Below are 20,566 nucleotides of genomic sequence, written 5' to 3'. Positions count from 1 at the left end.
AGCAATTTACAAAATGGAAACACAGCTTCTACATCCAGACCATTTGGTCATTGTGTGTCACAGGTAGCACTTTGCCATGGTGAGCACAGACCATTACAGTGCTCCTGAAATCCCTGTTTATATCACCACTAGAGGCCTTTTCCCCTTTGCTATTCGTGCAGTAAAAATCTGCCAAACCGCCCATCCAAGGCCCTGAAGCACTTCAAAGCTTGTTTTGCAGGCTTACGTGCAGCCCGTGTAGGAGGGGTGGGGAATGTTTATGGTACCAGCAGGTCCTTGTGTCATCCAGTGTGAGTAACTTTAGAAAGTGAATGCTACAGCTAGCTCATGCTCCCTTGTCATCATGCCTCTTAAAAGTAATATCACATGTTAAGACTGTTGAGAAATAGTGAATTTTAATGTGCTGTCTCAAAGTTCTAATTGACCTCAACATTTTTGGTCACATAAGTAAACACTGCAAGTATAAGAAAACAAATAAAATGTGACTTCATCTTGTTTTCTACCTGCTAGCTTCAAAATGTAAAGGCAAAACAGTCTTCACAGAAGTTACAGAAGAGCCAATACTATTCAGTTTAAAATTTACTATACATCTCATTTGAAAAATTACTGTTTTTCTGTGAATTACAAAACAAAATACATATCTGCTTCTAGGAGAATTAATGTTTGACATGAAATATTTAATGCCAGAAATGGTGTTTAGTTTGATGCTCTTATGCAGAGAATGCTAAATACAAATTACATAGTAAAAAGCCTAGAAACCTTATGGTACTGAGGCTGAAAGAATTTTTTAGAGGGGAATACCTTAATTTAAAAACTATTCATTTCATGTAACTTGAAAATGAACATCATAAGAAAACAAGTGGTGCATATTTATTTATTAAGGCTTATGACAGTTGAGTTTCATAAAAACAGAGAAAATAAAATTCCTTTTAAAAAGTGCAAAGTCCAACAGCCAAATAAAGAATTATATACAAAATAGAATAATCAGCTAGAATATTCTTAATCCAGAGCACATGGGAAGATGGAGGATACAAAAATGTAAAACATTTGTAGATGAGTAGACATTATGCACCTACTAATTCACACATGTGATGCCTACATTCACCTTTGAAGCAAAATCATTTAATCAAAAAGGATTTCAGCATCAGGAAGCTATGACTCTAGTTTGCACAAATCTGTTAAACTGATTAATTCTTTGGGCTACTGGCTTGTTTTATACCCATGTATTTCATTCAGCTGAGTACAATCTCAGTGCCAAACAAATCCCAATTGCCTTCCTCCCTTCACTTTTCCTAAAAGTGTTGATAGTCTTAATAATGACAGTATTTATTAAAATACTTTACTAATTCTGATAATTCAGTATCTGATTCCTGTGGTCTCAATTAGGATGAAGAGTTGATTCTGTGCTGTTACTTGCACTACTGAACTATCAGAAAGATGCTCTAAAAAAGCACCCAGCACTCTCCATGTTATCCCATTCTGTCTCACCAGTAAGAAGGGAGAAATGTGGTAGCATCAAGAGAGGTAAGGTAAAAGGTAGCCTTCTACCAGGTGATACAGCTGGTGGTTAATTCAAACTGGTAGAAAATAAATGATAGTTCCTAGATAATTTAGCAAAGTGCTTGAGCAGTCAGAACACCTGAGTGTTGAAAGTTTAAATCCCAAGGGATCATAGCTCCATGGAACAGTCCTCAGGTTCCTCTTCATTTGGGCACAGAACAAAACTTTTGGGGAAAAAATTTTGGTCACGGTCAAAGTCTCTGTGCTTTGCTAAAGAATGCAAAGTGACAGCTCCCAGTGCACCAACAGTAAGAAAACCAACCCTCTGACTATGTTTTAAAATTATTTTAGTTCAATCTTGCATCTTTTTAAAGTAGGAATTTTGTACCTTATTAGAGGAATGATTCTGACATGTAAGACTTTAGCAAACAAATCTTGGGTACTGCTGCTTTATTTTGGTAAAGTCATTCTATTTGGTAAGTCATTCGTGAATAGACCATTGTGCTTGATGATAAACTGTTTCCAGGTTGATTTTTAAAAAATGAAATATGCATAGTGGGTTACAAGATTTTCTGTTTCCCTTCCTTCTGTAGGCACTTCATCTCTTAATTGTAACAGATTTTCCATTCATGACAATAACTTTGCATGACAGTAAAATTTTATTTCGGATTTCAAAAAAAAACCAAAAAAACAAAAAAAACCCAAACCAAACCAAACCAAACAAAAAAAAAACCACAAAAAAAAAAAAAAAAAAAAAAAAAAAAACCAAACCAAAAAAATCCCCCCCCCCCAAAAAACCCCAAAAACAAACAAACAAAAAAACCCCACAAAAACAAAAAACCTCATCAAATATAATCTCTTTTCGTAAAGGCCTTGAATTCTGGAGATTGGCTTTAATTTCTGAAAACCAGAGAATCCCTTATCCAATGTCTGCACATTGAGGAACAGTGCTGTGAAACTCCTGTGCCAACTATTTGTATTACAGAGCGCAAAGCAGCATCTGCGGGGTCAGGGCACAAGCAGGCTCCTCTCCCTCCTGCCAGCAAGCTTGGCAGTGCAGCTGCACCAGCACAGAGGGATGTTTGTATGCTGAATCTAAACCTGCCCGTCCAGGATCACAGCTGGCTTCTCAGGGCAGTCTGCAGCCACTATAATATAATATACCCAGGATGTCTGGCAAAATCTCCTGGTTGTCCTTTAATGCTTTCTTTTTTTCACATTTGTTTCCCTGTGTAGAGTGCAACTTCAGAGCCCTTAAGACGTAGACATTTGAGAATGTTCTGATATTCTGTTGGGATTCTTTTCCAGAAACACTTTATGTTCATGACTCCTCTTTAAAATAAGTTATCAACACTGGTACTTGGTGAGATTTCCAATTTTCTGGATAAGGCAACTAAGGTGGAAAAGCCACACCATCTTGTATTCACTTCAGGAGATTAAAAAAGAGAGAAAAATGAGAGCAAAATAATAGCTCTTCTCTCTTTCTGCTTCAGCACCCACAGCAATTGAGGTGTTTTGTATGTCCCTGAGACCCCAGACCTGATCTCCTGAGCTTCCTCCATCTGCAGAGATCACCCCCTTCAGACTGCAGGTGACCCAAGGAAAGCACTTGCCAACTTCTCCTGGTTCCAGAGCAGGGCCACAGGGTGGTACCATGGCAAGTCCTTCCATCAGACTGGCTGGGCAGGGTGACATTTTACTCATGTCCAGCTTAGTGCCCTATTGCCACAGCGTCCAGCAGCAGCTGGTAATTAGGGAAAGAATATAGAAGAGGTCACCTATGAAAGGACACTTTGCTGATATTTCCTCTGAGCTTTAGACAGTCTGTGGCATAGGGATTTCCAAAAAGCAAAGTTTGCATTTGCCTTCTTTTGCTTATTGGGTCTTGACGGGCTTTCAATGAATTTTTCTAATTACTTTCTGAACCATTCATAGTTTTTTCATACATAACATCCTGTGGTAATGAATTCTGTGATTCAGTTATGTTGTATAACAAAATGTTCCCTTTTTAAAAAACTCTCCATAGTAATTTTATTAGGTGCCCCTACTTCTCTTATCACAAGAAATGTGAATAATTTTCCTCTGATCTATTTTCTGCTTACCTACATTCTATTATTTTTCCTGCTTTCCTAGAAAGCATCAGCTCAACACCTTTGTTGCTTTTTTCAGTTTGTTTTCTGAGTACCTTGCATCTTATTTTGAGAGTGTGACCAGCAGTATAATCTATACTCATGTAAAGAATTTACAGAAGAGTGTACACAGAATAGTGTAACTATATATTTTTTTTCTAATAGTTCATATTTATTTTGCCTTTTTGATGTCTGTTGACTGATATATTTCAGATATCTCTACCGGGTAGCCCATGTAAAGCTCATTGCTGTGTACGTATAAACATAGTTAGGCACTTAGAGGAAAACTTGTCTTTACTCTGCATTTATCAACAGTGAACTTCACTTGCTGCTTTGTTTATTTTGTATTATGAAACAATTTTTAACTTTTTTCAGCATGTTTTACTTTTTCACATAATTTTGTATCATCAGTAAACTCCATTACCTTGTTATTCTCTCCTTAGCCTAATAATGCAGTAAATTCAAAAGCATGCATCTCTGTTGGGCTGCACTGAGAATCTTTCTTCCTCTGCTGTGAAGTCTGGGCTCTTACTGTACTTTAAAGGATATTAAATGATGAGCCATCTTGTCCTGCAACAGCTTCATTTCCTTGCTGCAGGACTTTGCAAAAAGCTTTCTGAAAGTACAAGTACACTGCTATCAACAGATTATTCTTATCCACATGAAAATTGACTCCTATACAAAACGATAGGTTTGCCAACCATGATTAAAACAGTTGTTGATTTTTGCTGTTTTACTTATCCAGATGTCTTCTAACTTTATTATTACAATTTAATTTCTTCATGAAGTCTTGAGTAACACCAGAGGTCCCTTAACACCACAGAGTCCATCAAAGCTTTCTGTGCAAAAAAAAACCAAAACAAAAAGGACAGTTACAGAGGATATAAAACAAGTCTAAGGTATTAAAAGGTTTTCAGAACTGCTTTAATGATCCTGTCCTGGCTTCAGATAGGACAGAGCTCATTTTCTTCTTAGTAGCTGGTACAGTGCTGTGTTTTGGATTCATTATGAGAATAATGTTGATAACACACTGATGCTTTGGTTGTTGCAGAACAGTGCTTACTTTGAGTCAGGACTTTTCACTCTCTCATGCTCTGCCAGTGAGGAGGTGCAGAAAAACTGAGAGGGACTCCAGGCAGGGCAGCTGACCTAAACTGGACAGAGGGATATTCCATACCCTAGAATGTCATGGTGAGGGTATGAACTGGGGGAGCCACCTGGAAGGGGGCTGATCAGTGCTCAGGAATGGGCATCAGTCAGCAGGTAGTGAGCAATTGCATTGTGCACTCCTCTGTCCTGGGTTTCACATTTCTCCCTCCTTCTTCTTTTTATTACAAGTAGTAGTAGTAGTAGTAGTAGTAGTAGTAGTAGTAGTAGTAGTAGTACGTTATTATTATCTTTTACTTTAAGTATTATTTAAGTATTATTATCTTGTACTTTGTTTTACTCATTAAACTGTTCTTATCTCAATCAGTAAATTCTATTTGCTTTTCTTTCCCTGATTCCCCTCCCCATCCCATTGGTGGAGGGGGAAGGGAAAGTGCAAGAGGGAATCCTTTCTTTCTAGTGGTGCGAGGTCTGGTGCATGTGCCTCAGGGCTGGTAGAGACTGTCTCCACCAGTCCATCTCCTCCTCAGAGCCCCTGATGCTTTGTAACCTTTCTATGCCCTCTTCAGCTCTTCCACCAGGCTGAGCAGCTCTTCCACCTGCCCACACCCCACACAGGGGTTGTCTCTCCTGCCTGCCCTGCAGCCTGACACCTGGGTGTTTTCATGGCAGCTCCACTTGTGGCAGCTCCATAGCATGTCTGCCGGAGCAGCCTTGGAGTCTTCTTCAGTGACACTGAGATATGAGCCAGGCAGAACTTCAACAACAGATTAGCAGGAACTCAAGAGGCCAGCTCCAATTCAAATAACTGAGTTTTTCCTTTGTATTTAATACAAAAATAGATCAAGGCTAGACAACGGTTATTTATCCTTACTGACCTTGCTAAGGTTCATGACTAAACTAGTATGCTGTATGTATTTCCAGCATAACCTAATTTATTAATATTAGGACCTGTATTTGGAAGAAGTAAGCTTTCGACTTCTGAGAAATATAACAGCCTATTTCCTTGATAAAAAGCAGGTCACTAGTGCTTCACCCTTAACCTCTGCCAGTCAAATCACTTACAAATTCTGATTCGTGATCCTGAAGCATTGGTGTAAAAAACCTTGACAGATAATTACCTGTGAAAAGAACTGTTCTTTTGGGATTTTGTACACAATGTATGTTCACAATATTTCATCCTCAGATGAAATTCAAGGAAAGTAGCAAGACATGCCTTTAGTAATTTTAAATGAAGCCTACAGAAAATCCCATCTAAACAAATAGAAGGAAATTAATAAGAGGCAAGTAGGTTTTGTAAAGGTGTGTATGTGCATGGGTTCTCATGGTGTACACAGCCTTGCAGCTAAATGTGGCAGAACACAAGACAGACAACACACTGCAAATCATTACAAGGGAAATTGAGACAGTAATCAAAACCAAGATAAAAAAAATGTGGGAGAGATGCAGGAGTTAAGATAGCAAATCTCAGGGGAAAAAACCTACTGTATGAAGGATAAAGTTTCGTAATTCAGAGATAATACAGTAATGGACAGCCTTCAAATGATTTAGCTAGCTAGAAGCAAAGGATTTGATTTTTGAGGATAAATTGTAGTAATTATACCCCAAAGGAGAGAGTGAATAACCATCCACAAGTTTTCTACATGATATTATGGGAGCAAATGAATCAGGCATATGCTTGTGATGTGGTGCCGGGGGGGAGGGGAGAGACACCAGATGTTCCTTAAGAAGCAAGATTTAACAGGAAAGAAAAAGCAGAACTTCCTCCTGGTAAGATCAACATACTTCTTCTGGGTTTTCATTCAAAAGAAAATTTCAGGAATGTCCTACACAAATTTAGGTGGCTCAGGAAAAGGTATGTACAAAAGGCTTTCATATGCTTACTTTACTTGAGGGAAACAACCACAAAAAAACAGGTAGCAAAGACTGGAACAGAATTCAGACTGTTTTTAACTAATCCTTAATCCTAGAATGCACTGCCTAAGCAGGAGCAAGTAAAACAGAAAATCAGTAATTCTTATTAGAATAAAAAATTTGCAATCAAAAGGATCAGCCGTTGCCATTAGCTTTATTCTGGTTTAAGATAAATTTTGATGATATTTTGGACCCATTTTTCTGGTAAATATCACTGTACTTTAGATGGCATTTCTACACAGAACTGACTGCTCATCACTGTTCTTAAGCCTGTGTTTTCCAGGTGTCCAAGAAGAACAATTTTGTTCTAGTAAATGGAAAGGATCTTGTATCTCAGATATCCCCAGGTCTAAAGGTTGCAATGAAAACACATCACCTATTACTAAAAGCCATAATATTTTCTGAATTGGAAATTGATTTGGTGCCAACCAAACATAATGAGAGTAGGTGACAAGCAGTTGATTATTTCTTCAATCAGATAGAATCAGTTAATTAGCTCACTTTAAAGGCTTTATTAGTTTGAAGATTATTAATGTTATAACCCCAAGAAGGACTGTAGGTTTCTAACACATGTGGCTTTTCCTATAAACATGAGGAATACAGCCAGTCAGGAGGTGGTGAGACATTGATCACAAAACCTTTTTCATGTTAATGCTCTGAATCAAGGCTTTCATTTGAAATCTGAGTAGAGTTATGATTGCTTAGTCTTCAGAAATGGTATAGAACCAGACTGAACTTTAGCAACCATATCCTGCCAGAGGGACATTCTATTTTATCATGATCCAGTCAGTCAATGTAAAAAGTGAATTGGAGTCTGGCTCTATTGTTCCTGAGCAAGTACGAGCAACCTCCTCACACGAACACAGTGCATAAACAACTTGATAAGCATTTAGTAAGTGTTAAAGAAAAAAATAGTTACACTTATATGGCAAAATGGGAAAAAAGGGTTAAGTCAATAATGTTTGCTTATGATTTAAATATCTAATGAATGATCAATTTTCTGAATACCTTCCATAAGCAATTATTTATCATTTGGATAACTTATGCCTCTGTGGAGGATGAGATTAGCTGGTAAATACTACAAACTCGTCAGTTACACTGCCAGAATTTTTACATTCAGTTGCAAAACACACGATGAAAGAAAAAAATGTCAGTGAGTTGATGACACAAAGACACAGAAGACATGTCTACTGAAAACTGATTGTTCAGCAAGTGCCATAACTAGTGAACAACCCTAAACTGCATGGGTGTCTCTATGAACATGCATTCATACACCCGGGGGTCCAGATTCAATTTCATACAACTCCCTGAAAGAACAGAATATTCTGTGTGTAATAAATCCCTACTGACCAGATAAATACCAACTGAAAACCTGGAGGTCATTTCATGTTTATTGGTAAGGCAGTCTATGTAAAGAGCTGTGTGATTGCAGCTGAAACTAAAGTTCTGCCACAAACATGAAGAGGTCCCCATATGATGTGCATTTGTGCCATGTTTGAAAACTTCCATGTTGATGTCACTGATATTCTAACAAATGTTGACATGTTATTGTAGAATGGATCATTTCAACATCCAAATATAAGTATATTTTGGGAAAATAAGAAAAGTACTTATTAAGTCTTAGAATATTCATTTCTGTAATGCTAATTCTTTTGCTGTTTTATGAAAAAAATCATAAATACAAGTTGCATGGTGACTATGATTCTATAATTTTTCAGAGAAGCTGTGAAATAATTTTGCAGGCAACAAAGTTTGTTACTTACCTGAATCTCTGAAAATTCAGACCATGTGCACCTGAATTGGGTACATCCAAAAGTGTCAAAAATTGTGGCATGTTTTTTAAATCTGATAAAATTATTTTTCAAGATGAGGTTAAGTGGAGTAAAAGAGCCTTAATTTATACTAATTTTTGCTGGGTTTCATATGCTTAGTATGCATTCCTGTAATTATGGTGTGTGTGCCAGTAGAGGATACTTGTGAATCAATCAACATTTTTCATATACGTGTTACAGTAATGTCCCAGATTTGATTGTATGTTTTATTTGCATGGTGTTTTTACTTTTACTATCTAAATTTAAATTATTCTATGAAGAATTTTGAAATCTGGCTAGAAAAGTAAAAATTGCTTTGTCCTTAAAGGTGAAATGGACTTATTGGGCTGACCTAATTATAAATAGTCTCTCCAGGATTAGATTAGATACCAAATAAACAAACAAAACCATAATATTTATGTATTTAACTTCTTAAGAATACAAAATCACACAGTGAATGTGACAGTACCTAGCTATTCTGAAATGAAACATAAGAAGCAGTGCATCTTTTCATACTAAAATAGATTGTTGGGCTAAGCTGAGATGCCCAAGGACCAAATGTTCTCCTCAGCCTGGAGAAACCTCATATCTAGGTGTGGTACCTTTATTTTATTCAGCTTCTTAAGAAATTAAAGATTTATTGAGTCATATTTGAAATACTAACGCAGCAGGTGTTTGATTCAGTTTTCTAATACAAAAATAATTCTCCTAAAAGAAATGCAGTTATGGCTTCCTGTCTTTTTCAATGTTATTTTAAGAGTAATTGTATATAAAAAATAACCCATACTTGAAGTATCCCAGAATCAGGGACTGCCAAATTCCCTTGTTCCCTGTGTTTATTCTGTCTTGTCCCTTCAGAGTGACACTTTCTGCTGAACAGTCAACAGCATCAGTGGTCAAGGTAGAGAATGGAACCCATGTCATTTCAGTCCTACAGGGTGCTGGTTAGTAAGATCAGAATTATATCCCTGCCTGCTGAAGTCTGAAATTCCAGGTTTGTCATTTCTAGTATGCAGATGGGAGTTTCTTTCTTGTTGAGTGCCTAATATGAAAAGAGGATGTGGTACTGTGAAACCTTATGAACAGCCACACCTAGCCCACAGTTCTCTGTGAAAAACCTGTTTTAAACACACCCATTTACTTAGAGTCACCTACCAGTTATCTTTTTTCAACTTCTCCCAAATTTATACTGACACTGAATTTCCCTTTGGAATAATTTGAACATTCTTAATCATAAAAAAATAGATCTGTGCATATGTTTTTGCTTCTAGAACTGCATACTTCCATACTTCATCATTCAAATTAGTCTGTTCCTAGGGAAATAGGCCTGAGAATGTGGGACTTCTGCATGCCTGAGTTCTGGTCCCTCCTTCAGGGACTGCACGTACATTCTGTATTCTGTTTAATTTTTACTGAAACAGCATTGGAAACAGAGTACACTATGTTTTTTCGTGTCTTAAGAGTTTACTTTTTTCACAAGAAAACAAAACCCCAAACAAATCCAGAATTATTTTACTTTACTAAAAATAAGTTTCATTAAAAATTAAGAAAGAGGTTAGGCTTCTGAAAAATTCTAATTCAGATTCATATTTTTACAAATTATGGGTTTTGCAACTACACAAATGGTAGTGTCTTGACCAGAAGTGGTAGTTTAGAATAATTAACAAAGGCATGCAGCATCCTCCTAGCATTACCTGACAGTCAGTGAGTCCAGAATGACTAAGGAAGCTTAAATGGAGCACTTGGTTCAAGCTGCCAGAATTACACACTTGCCTAGAGGTTGTTTATATACAAATGAATGCTGACTAATTGCCAAATGCCTGACATGAAGACTGTCATTTCAGAGAGCATGTACAAACCTCCTTTCTCACAAAACAGAGTGAGGGTTTGTGTTAGTGCCTGGTGCACTTTTGCCTGCAGCTTGGTTGCACTGCGAATTTGGCAGGACATATTGCATATATGCACACATATCCTGCATGCCAGGCATGTGAACGGGCCCAAGCCCTAAAGAAATTGAACAGAATATGCTGGCATTTTGCTGGATTAGTTGCAACAATTTACACAAGCAACAAATCTATCCCTGAAGAAGTGATATTGCTACCACTTGCTATGTTTTTATGTTTTTATTCTCCTATGAAATACTTTTATATAAAACTATATGTTCAGACTTTGGTAATATTCTTACACTATTGTGTCCTTTTCTATGTGACGAAAATGGATCCCTGCTCTCTTTCCCATCTTTTAGGATGCAGCTCAATCAGGTCTCTACCTGCTCTGGTTTAGGATTTGGAGATCTAGCTACAAGACCAGGTTGTGCAATAGATTAGCATAATGTGTTATTAAATATTACGTAATAAATGCAGACATATTCTGTCAGACACTTCTGTAGCTACTGAACGTTGGTTTGTGTATAATACCAATATGAAGGCATCTCTGTTTGTGCCACAGTCTGACTTCTCCTTTTGAGCTATAATATATGATATACACCAGCTCTAAAGACACAGAAGCTGGCATGAAACTTCCTCTCTCTCTCTCCCTCCCTTTCCGCTCCCCCAGCCACTTAAACTCATCTGTTGTTTTGCAACTTGTGCTTCTACAGGTGTTTACACACAACTCAGACAGATCTGGAGATCGAACTGGAGATAATGTAACCTCAAAACAAAATAATTACAAATTAACAGAAAAAGTTTAGCAAGTTTTTACTAAACTAAAAGGTACTTTTAAATTGATCAGCTTTACAACACAGTTCATTCACTTGCCACATGAATCCTCGTGCTTACACTTGTAGCATGGGAACAGAAACAAGCAATTAAAAGCAGGTAGGACCAGTTCTCTTTTTCTGAGGGACAGTTTTAAGTGGCTGAGTTACAGAGATACTCTTTTCCCCACTGATACCACAGACCAGAAGATAAACCCAGAAGAGATCCTTGTTGCACATTCAAAGATCAAACACAGATTTATTAGTCCTTCTCAGCAAAATCCTGGCTGTTTCCAGAAATTTTGAGGACAGAAAGGTAGAATAATTTGTAAAGGTGTTCAAGATCAATGTAAGTGTAAAAAATTATATTTGGTTTAGCTTTACAGCAAAGGGGACACACATTGCTTATGTACAGAGCATTCACATTGCTCCTACCAATTAAAAAGGAATGTTGCAAAGATAGAAATATAGACTACAGTCTTCAGTACCAGTATATTAGTTTTTAAAGTGACACAGGATTAAGGCTGGTTAGTTTTCAGAGCAGAGATCTTTATTAAAAAACTTGCTAGCACATGTGTGGTACAACTAAGGTACAACCGAGTTGAAACAGCATCTCAAAGCCCATACTACTGAATATTTGTGCTGATAATACCTACTGAAGTATCACTGAATAGTTTGGCTTGGAAGGATCCTTAAAGATCATCTAATTCCAACCCCCCTGGCATGGGCACAGACACCTTCCACTACAGTAGGTTCCTCAAAGCTCTGTCCACCCTGGCTTGGATCAATTCCAGGGATGGGGCATCCACAACATCTCCGGGCAACTTATTCCTGTGCCTCATCACTCACAGTAAAGAATTTCTTCCTGATATCTAAACCTGACTTCTTCCAATTTAAAGACATTACTCCTTGTAAAAATTCCCTCTTCAACTCTCTTGTAGTTCCCCTACACATAGTGGAAGGTGCTTTAAGGTCTCCTGGAGCCTCCTCTTCTCCAGACTGTATCCCTACCCTCTCTGTCTTTATAGAAGAGATGCTTCAGCCCTCAGATCATCTTTGTGGCTCTCCTACGGGCTGGTTCAAACAGGTCCCCGTCCTTCTTGTGTTGGGGCCCCAGAGCTGCATGCAGTGCTCCAGGTGGCTGCTCCAGGTGGGAGAGCAGAGTAGAGGGGGAGAATCCCCTCCCATGGCCAGCAGCCCACACTTCTCTTGATGCAGCCAGGACAGAGTTGGCTTTCCGGGCTGCAAGTGTGCATTACCTGGTCATGCTGAGCCTCTCATCAACCACCTACCCCCAAGTCCTTCTTACCAGTGCTCCTCTCTGCTCAGCCTGTTTTTGTGCTTGGGATTACCCTGACCCAGGGACAGGACTTCATAATTGACCTGTTGAACTTCATGAGCTTTGCATGGGCCCACTTCTCAAAGTCCCTCTGGATGGCAAGTAGTATAGCTCTGAAAGTGTAATATGAATTATTGTATTGCAATAATGCCTTGAAATTTTATCAGTAGTTTATGAGTGTCACATATCTTAAAGAGTACTGTTACTTTTCTGAACACTGGTACCTAAATCTTGATTTTCTAGTTAAAACAGTTTAACTGAAGAATTTGTTCTTGCTAAGTAAGAACATTGCTAAATGGATGCTTTTGAGTATAGACAATGATTTTCAATACTATGAAAAAGACATTGCAATAAGAAGTAGTCTTTTTATAGTTCAGTTAGACTATTTGTGAGGAAACCTGGGGAAAGCAGCTAAAATTAATTCAGAATTACCAAACATTTACCTTGAATACTTCATCAGAATGGTCTGAATCTGAATTTGTAGACTCTATTACTGCAATATAATGAAAAAAACCACTGTCTCAAGCTGCACCAGGGGCAGGGGAAGTTAAGATTGGATGTCAGGAAGAATTTCTTCATGAAAAGAGTTGTCAAGCCTTGGAACAGGCTGCCTATGGAAGTGGTAGTGTTCCCATCCCTGGAGGGTATGGCACTCAGGGACACGGTTTAGTGGTGGACTTGACAGTGCTGGGTTAACAGCTGGACTTGATGGTCTAAAGGGTCTTTTCTAACCTAAACAATTTTATGTTTCTATAAATATGAACCTAAAAGAGAGAGAGAAAAAAAGGACTATTTCAAACCACAGAAGAAATACATGCAATCAGAACAATAGCAGAGGTGTGTATGTGGCTGGAATACTGGTGGGCAATTGATCTGGAAGTTTCAAATGTGCTGATCACCATGTTTGTAAACTCATTTCTCATGCAAAGATGTAATAGATTTTGTCTAAAATAGAATCAGAAGGGCAAAACACCAATCATAAATTTTTCATGGCAGAAACCCTGTCATAAAATGAAAACTGAAAAATTATACTGCTTAGGGCAAGACATATCTGGTTGGCAGAACTGTTTATATTCTAAACATCTAGTGGTACTTAGACCATGCAGTGACTCTGCAGTTCCAGATTTATTCACTAGTCTTGGAACAGACAGATTACTCATCCATATCTACTGGCAGATCTTGGGGAAAAGAAGGAGGAGCTAATTCTGTCAAAATTTTCTTGTTCTCTTTCAGTGAAAGGTTTTGTTTTAAAAAAGTCTTGAAAATCATTATCTCCTGAGCAAGAACTGATTTGAGTAGAAGAAACTGATTTGAGTGTTCTGTTTAAGTCAAGTAACCCTCAGAAATCAGCACTCTAAAATGCTGACGTTAAACTCTGATTTAATTGAGCAGCTGCTACAAGTGAATAAGGGTTGAAATAGCTCAGCACTTTGTTCGACTGTTCTGCATGTACACAATAGATTTGGCTCAACAAGAGCATTTTTTTATTATACAATGCCTTCATTTGCAGCTAGATGCAGCATATAATTGTATCATACTCATATTAGAATATAAACACGTTAGCTTACAGTTCTGCATTCTCAAGGTCTATGCGCAGGTATAACTAACATTATATGGCTGTTCTTTCAGCCTCAGTATGTGCAGAACACATCGAAAGGCAGATCTTAAGAATGAGATTCAGTGCCTTAGGTATTTCTTTTTCTGTGAAACTGTTGGATCACATTTTGACTCGTTTTTCAAAGTTTTTCCCACATTAAAAATTTCCAAGAATTATGGCCATGAAGGATGCAAAGGTACAAATGAATACCACAAAGTAAATGTCTTTTTCAGAAAGTGTATGCCTAGTAAGTTTTGTTGAAGTCCAAAGTGACCTGGTGGGTTCCGAGGTTGAGGCGGGTGTCGATGTTGGCACACACTCACTCACAGGAGCGCACCGGGACGGGCTGGCTGGCACAGGCAGGGACGATGGCATCCCACGGCAGGGACACCCGGAGACAGGGAGGGGTCGAGAACAGAGCAGCACAACCGCACAGTGTCACGGCTGCTCCTGTTTTACGCTTATAGTGGAAAAACATCTTCGTACCCACCACTGTGAAAAGATTGAAAAGTAAGAGATTGCCATGATTTTCGCTCTTGGGAATGCTGAGACAGGAAAGCTGAGAGTTCATAGAGAGCGTTGCAGCACATGGTTGTAAAGCACTGAGCTTCCGCGAAACATAACCAGCTCCCCGAACTGTGGGTGAGTCCACAGAGCTGCACAGGTGGCCGTGAGCCTGCCCGGGGCCAGGCGGAAGCGGTGTCCCGGTGTCCCGGGTGTCCCGGTTGTCCCGGGTGTCCCGGTGTCCCGGTGTCCCGGGACGGAGCGCTCGGCACCCGCCCGCTGTCGCTGTCGCTGTCCCCGGCCCCGCCCGCGCCCCGCGGCGGCGGCGCGGCCCCTTTAAAAGGGGGCGGGGCCGCCCAAAGTTTGCCCAAGTTGCGGCGCGGGCCGGCGGCGCGCGGGTCGCGGCCCGGCCATGGCGCCCCCCGGCCGGTAGCGCCGCCATGGACTCGCTGACCGCGCTCACCGGCAAGGGCGGCCGCCTGCTCCGCGGCACCGCCAGCCGCCTCTGGGGCGCCGTGCCCGGCGGTCTCCGCCACGGCCGCTGCCAGGATGGCCGGAGCCGCGGGGAGCCGGGCCCCGTCAAGCCGACGCCAGGTGCCGCTGGGGAAAGGGACGAGGGCGCGGGGGCGGCCGAGGGGTAACGGTGGGCAACGGGCGGCCTGGGCCTGCCCGGGCGGCGGGCTCGGCGCCGCGCCCCTTCCGAGCCTTCCTGGAGTGCCCGAGCTTCGGGGGAAGCGAGAGCCAGCGGGAGCAGCAGGGGGAGAGGGGCCCTTCTCGGCCGGGAGCGGCCGGGGACACCGACGGCTGCTGTCCTGCTCCCGGGGCGGCTCCGAGCGGCGCTCGAGGGAGGGCGGGAGGGAGGAGGCGGCGGGGAAAGGGGAGCAGGGCGGGCGGGGAAGGGCCGGCACATGGGCCGGGCACTGCCACGGCGCGGCTGCACTGGGACTGCCTCTAGCAACTGAAAACCGACTGAGCGTCTTCCTGATTTCCGCGACACAACTCCTACACTTCCTTCACTAACTTCCCTCTCCTGGTGTTTTTGCAGACCAGGGTGTAGGAAAGCACCTGGAGCACAGGCTCCTCGATTTGAGATGCTCTTTGTGTACGAGGTTGTTCCCGCCTCTCAGGCGCTCCTGAGGAGCAGGCAGCACTGCTGGGAAGTAGGCTCAGTGATGCTGAGGGCAGCAGTGGTACCTCTGCCGCTCAGCGGCCAAGCAGGTCAGGAGACAGTAGCAGGTGACTCCTTGTCCTGTGCCTAGGAGTAAGAGGGCTGCTGTTGTCACCCCTTTTCTTGATAATGCTATTGGGGCTGTTGGTGTAGGTATTGTAAGTATCTGATGTGAGCACTTATATTGGCAAGAAATACCGTGAAAACTGGAGGAGTGGTCAGTGAATGCACACACGCTTGTTTATGCAGAAGAGGAGCATGCAATGAGAGCTCCAGAGAGGTAATGCTGTTGATTGGGAATTAAAAACAAGTCATGACGTAAGAGCGGCATGATTTAGTGATTGCTTGGAAAGAAAAAGATATGAAATTAAGTTAGTGAAAGTGCTTTGTAATAAAGAGGAGTATACAATGAATAGTAAATGTTTTTTCTTTTTTTGTCCCTGTTTTGAGAAGCTCTGTGTGAAGAGGATGAATGAATGTTTTTTTATAGTCTCTAGGTGAGGTTGAAGTCAGTTTATTTACTGAAATGGAATTTTGGAAGAGTAAAATGGTTGTTTTCTTTGAAGGGAAACTAGGTCTGCTGCTCATTGTAGTAGGCAAGGTAATAGGAATGCCCACGCAACCAGTCAGATGTAGATGATGTTTCCTTGGGTCACACTTCTTGCACAGAAAGGCTAATTGGTAACTGGCTATATTTACACTGACACTCTTTATTTGTTTCATGCCCCTCCCTGCAACATACAGGGGAGAGAAAGAGGCAGTAACTTGTTTTTCAGCGCTGAAGTACCTTGAATAAGGCAAGCAAACAGTTAAAGACTTGTTGACAAAGATTGCTTACACTTTTTTGCAGAACCAACATGGCAGTAAAATGCTTTAGCATCTTCTGGTCTTTTAATCTCTTACAAGGCCTAGTGTTCAGCTGTTAGTATAAATATATATATATCTTCTGTGAAACATGGGATTTCTTGGAGGAAAAGGCTCTATTTTTCCCCCTCTTCTTCTGGGAGAAAGGATTAACTTAGACTGCATTGTAATGTTCTGTTTTTTTTTTTTTTTTCCCTCTAGCTTTGAGCAGAAAATGTGTTTTCTAAGATGCTTAATTTGTGTTAATGATAAGTTCTAGAATGCAGGGTGAGTTTCTGTGTATATGGACTTTAATTTTTCCTCACCTAGGCAAAGCATACTGCACAAGGCTAGTAGACCTTGGCTCTCCCATGCTGCATTTCCCTTCCCAGAGTTTCTATCAGTTATGGGCAGAAACAAATTCTTGTGTCTATAGAATTCTTCCATTGAGCATTTTGCTGGCTCTCACAAACCACCTGTGCCTTGGTAATGGGTGCTGTGGAAGCTGTAACAATGATTACAATGCTTCATTTGAAGTCAAACCTCTGTTTTAATTAGAGATGGGTCCCCTGGCATTAGCTGAAGACTTAATGTTTAATTCTAAATGCTCCAAATGCTTGGTCTCTGGAGTGTTCTGGATCCAGGCCTACCTATTACTGTAGTTTTTTCTTCCCCACTTAGGGCTTTCAGTGTTTGTTTGGTTTTTTTTTTTGGTGGTTGGTGTTGTTTTTGTTTGGTTGTGGGGGTTTTTTTTGTTTGTTTTTTGGGGTTTTTTTTTGCATGGTTCAGTTGTGACTGCACATTACTTGTTGAGAGAACAGTTCTTAATAAATGCCTTAAAACCACGTTTCAACATCTCCGAAGCAAAAACCAACCTTTTTTAGCTCTACAATGAAGTATCTCAATTTAGTTAATGTAATATTAATAATTTTACCTTTACTGTTTTCATTCTTGTGTTTTTGAACAGTTGAACAGCTTCTCTATCGTGTTTCCAAGTTCAGGGAGGCAAGCCTGTCCGAATGCTGTGCTTTAAATCACTCACTTGGATACAAGCAGAACAGTCTATAGTATTTCTTAGTAGGGAGAAAGGACGCACTGGAAGACTGAGTTGTGCCATAGGAGGCTGTAAACCTGTTTATCCAGTTTACACTGTTTGTGTCAGCAGCTTAGTCAGTGAAAAAACTTAGTAAAGATTTTTTTGTCTTTTAGTGGTTGTGATGGAGGATAAAAATGCAAATGTAATCAGAAAGTCAAGACAATGCATCTGGCTTTGGTAAAGACACTCTCAGTGTCAGAGTGTAAAGTTATTCTTTTCTTAAAAGGCTGGTAAGCTTTGAAATATAACTTTTAAATATAATCTATTGATAATTTATAGGAAGAGCTAATATATATGTATTTAACCCTGGATTTACCTAGAAACCTTAGCTAGAACAGTGTTTGCTTGATTGTTATGTACTGTAGGTGTTAGCATGCTGAAGTTGCATGTGGTTTTAGTTACTTTAAGTTGCAACTCAAGGCTTTAGAGAATATGTGATTAAGAATTATCTTTTCTGTAGAATTAACTTGAATGTTCAGTTTGAGTCTCATCTATACAAACCCCTTAGTGAAATGAACCAACTGCACATCCCATAATTCAGTCTGCTGTTCTGCGTTGCTGTGTAAGGAGAGTGTGACCAGCAGTCAGGGATGTGGTTTTGCTTCTTTTCTGGGACACTGCTGAGGCTATACATTGAATTTGCTCTGTGGTTTGTGTACCACTGTTAAGGAGACCTGCTGAAGAACTGTAGAGGGTCCACCCAGTGTATTTAGGGCCACAGGGCAAATAACCTGTGAGGAGGGGTTGAGGGAGCTGGGCTTTAGTGATGCAGAGGGAGACCAAGGCAACGTAGAGGCAATCTAATTATGACCTACATCTACTTAGAGGGACACACTCTTATCATGCTAAGAGATCAAGGAGGAGCAACAGCCATGAGTTTTAGCTTAGGAGGCTCAAATTGGACAATAGAAAAAAACTTCACACAGAGTGGTCCATCACTGGGACAGCATTAAGCTGACCCAATTTGATGTTGATAATAATTCTACTTCAAACTGGAGGCTGGAGTAAATGTATTCAAGAGGCTTTTCTTCTGGATAATCCTTTGATTCTGTGAAGGTATATATTCATACCTGGTACCTTATGCTTCTTCCCTCCTAGATATTTTCACCTCACTTCCCTCTGTGGTCACTTCATGGAGGGAGAAGATTCACTGCACAGGTAGTGTTGACTTCTGCAGTGTATCTCTCATTAACTACAGAAGTTAAATAAAAATCAGTGATTCAGAGACTCCTCTCAACCAGTCTAGCTGCCTTCTGTTGAAACTTTTGTTGTTGTTGTTGTTTTTCTCCCTCAGGTTCAACTTGATTGTTCAGTTCTGAACTATGTGGCCTGTGGGCTTATTTACATTTCTTTCATACCAGCTTTGGAGTCTTGATTGGTAAGGTTACCATACATAGTATATCCAGGAAACAGTGTGGCTTGTCAGTCCTCTGTACTATGGTCAAGGTAGCAGCAGTACATTAGAAAGATAAATGTGCAGTGCCAACTTATAATACATTTCTCAAGTCCTGCTCTAAAAGTTAGTATCTTTCTGTCTAAAAATCTGTCTGAGAATAAATATAAGAATAAGGCGGATTATTTTCTCCTTTCATCTTTATTCAGTACCTTATTTTTAAGAAATTACCAGGTGTATGACAATGTAGGAAAAAGGATTCGAACTGGAGAGATGCACTTCTGTGAGTTTTCTTGTACACTCTGTTCCAGATGAAGCACATATGAAATGTACCAACACCCTTTACAAAGACGCTAATGCTTCGCTTTCGCGTCTGAAAATAATTCAGTTGGTGCAGGCATAAGAAGCAAATGTGATCTTGGAATGTATCAGGCTGGTGACTCAGTCGTCTTGTGATATGTTAATGTATGCACAAGCTCTTCAGACTTCTGCGCTGCTAGTGCACAGGATTTCTTGAGTATTCCCTCTGTGTGTGTGTTGTTAAATGATCTTTTACTTCAGGTTCTGCTTTGTACTATTGCATCTTCCACTGCTTTTATTCCTCCAAGCTTTGGAACTTCAGAATTCATTGTGTGTCCTTTTACCCAGCCTTTGCTGTTGATGGTCCTTTTGAATTTATCTGCTGATGTGCAATTGAACTGTGTTAAAAACTGTTCCATTGGGATTTCATTAATATACCTCTCCATTCTCCTGATTTCTATTTCTCTCTCATCTTTACTGAATTTTTTACATACTTCACAATTCTTTTGCAGTTCTTGCTGTTCAGCAGGATTCTGATGTATCAAATGTTTAACTGAAGTTTAGTTTATAAACTAATCTAGCAGATGACTGATACTTTTTTTTTCTGGTATTCTGCTATCCTTTGACTATATTACCTTTTTGTTTTAATATGTCATGTTGATTGTGTTTTTGTCTTAATTTTTTTCTAGTTAATTTCCATTTCTAACATTCAAACAGTTTAGAAGGTAATATTTTATTGAGAACCTGTCTACTCATGGCAACATTTCAGGTCACTACATGTATGAATAATAATTTTTTGTTCATCAGTAAGCAACACACCTTGTGTTACGTGTGTAAATCTCTCTGGCTCGATTTGTTAGGGGGTATCTGTTGGGTTCTGTATCTGTATTGCTTGCCAGAAAAATGGAAGGAGTCATAGTTACAGATAACTCAAATTGTAAGACTGTTTAGCCCTGCTAAAGTAGGGATGTTTCTCTGTGCTTTATTCCACTTTGGAAAGGTCCAGAGATGGAAACTGTACAGCTGCACTGGTCAGTTAGGGGTTTTTGCCTTCTATCTACTCAGAAGCACTTTTGTTTCTTCTTTGTGTGATACCTTTAGTTCTCCTAGTATGTCACTGAAGAGACTGGCTCTGTCACCTTGACGCCTCTGGGAAAGCTATCTGGA

General features: G+C 40.1%; 1 protein-coding gene across 5 annotated transcripts in view; it reads left to right on the top strand.

Moving 5' to 3' along the window:
• The window catches only part of OXR1 (oxidation resistance 1), a 262,529-nt gene that overhangs the window by 170,476 nt on the left and 71,487 nt on the right, over window positions 1–20,566 (top strand). Inside the window, exon 1 of one of the 5 annotated variants that reach the window (XM_063389359.1) lies at window positions 14,105–15,193. The exons of the other annotated variants lie outside the window; for them this stretch is intronic. Coding sequence (XP_063245429.1) covers window positions 15,040–15,193 — 154 coding nt within the window. The 5' untranslated portion in view covers window positions 14,105–15,039. Of the gene's footprint in view, window positions 1–14,104; window positions 15,194–20,566 lie in introns of those variants that run through there. 5 annotated transcript variants of the gene reach the window in all.

Source organism: Prinia subflava, chromosome 1, assembly GCF_021018805.1.
Source record: "Prinia subflava isolate CZ2003 ecotype Zambia chromosome 1, Cam_Psub_1.2, whole genome shotgun sequence".
NCBI lineage: Eukaryota > Metazoa > Chordata > Aves > Passeriformes > Cisticolidae > Prinia > Prinia subflava.
Note: the sequence above shows the minus strand (reverse complement) of the source record. Positions and strands in the feature narration are given on the sequence as shown.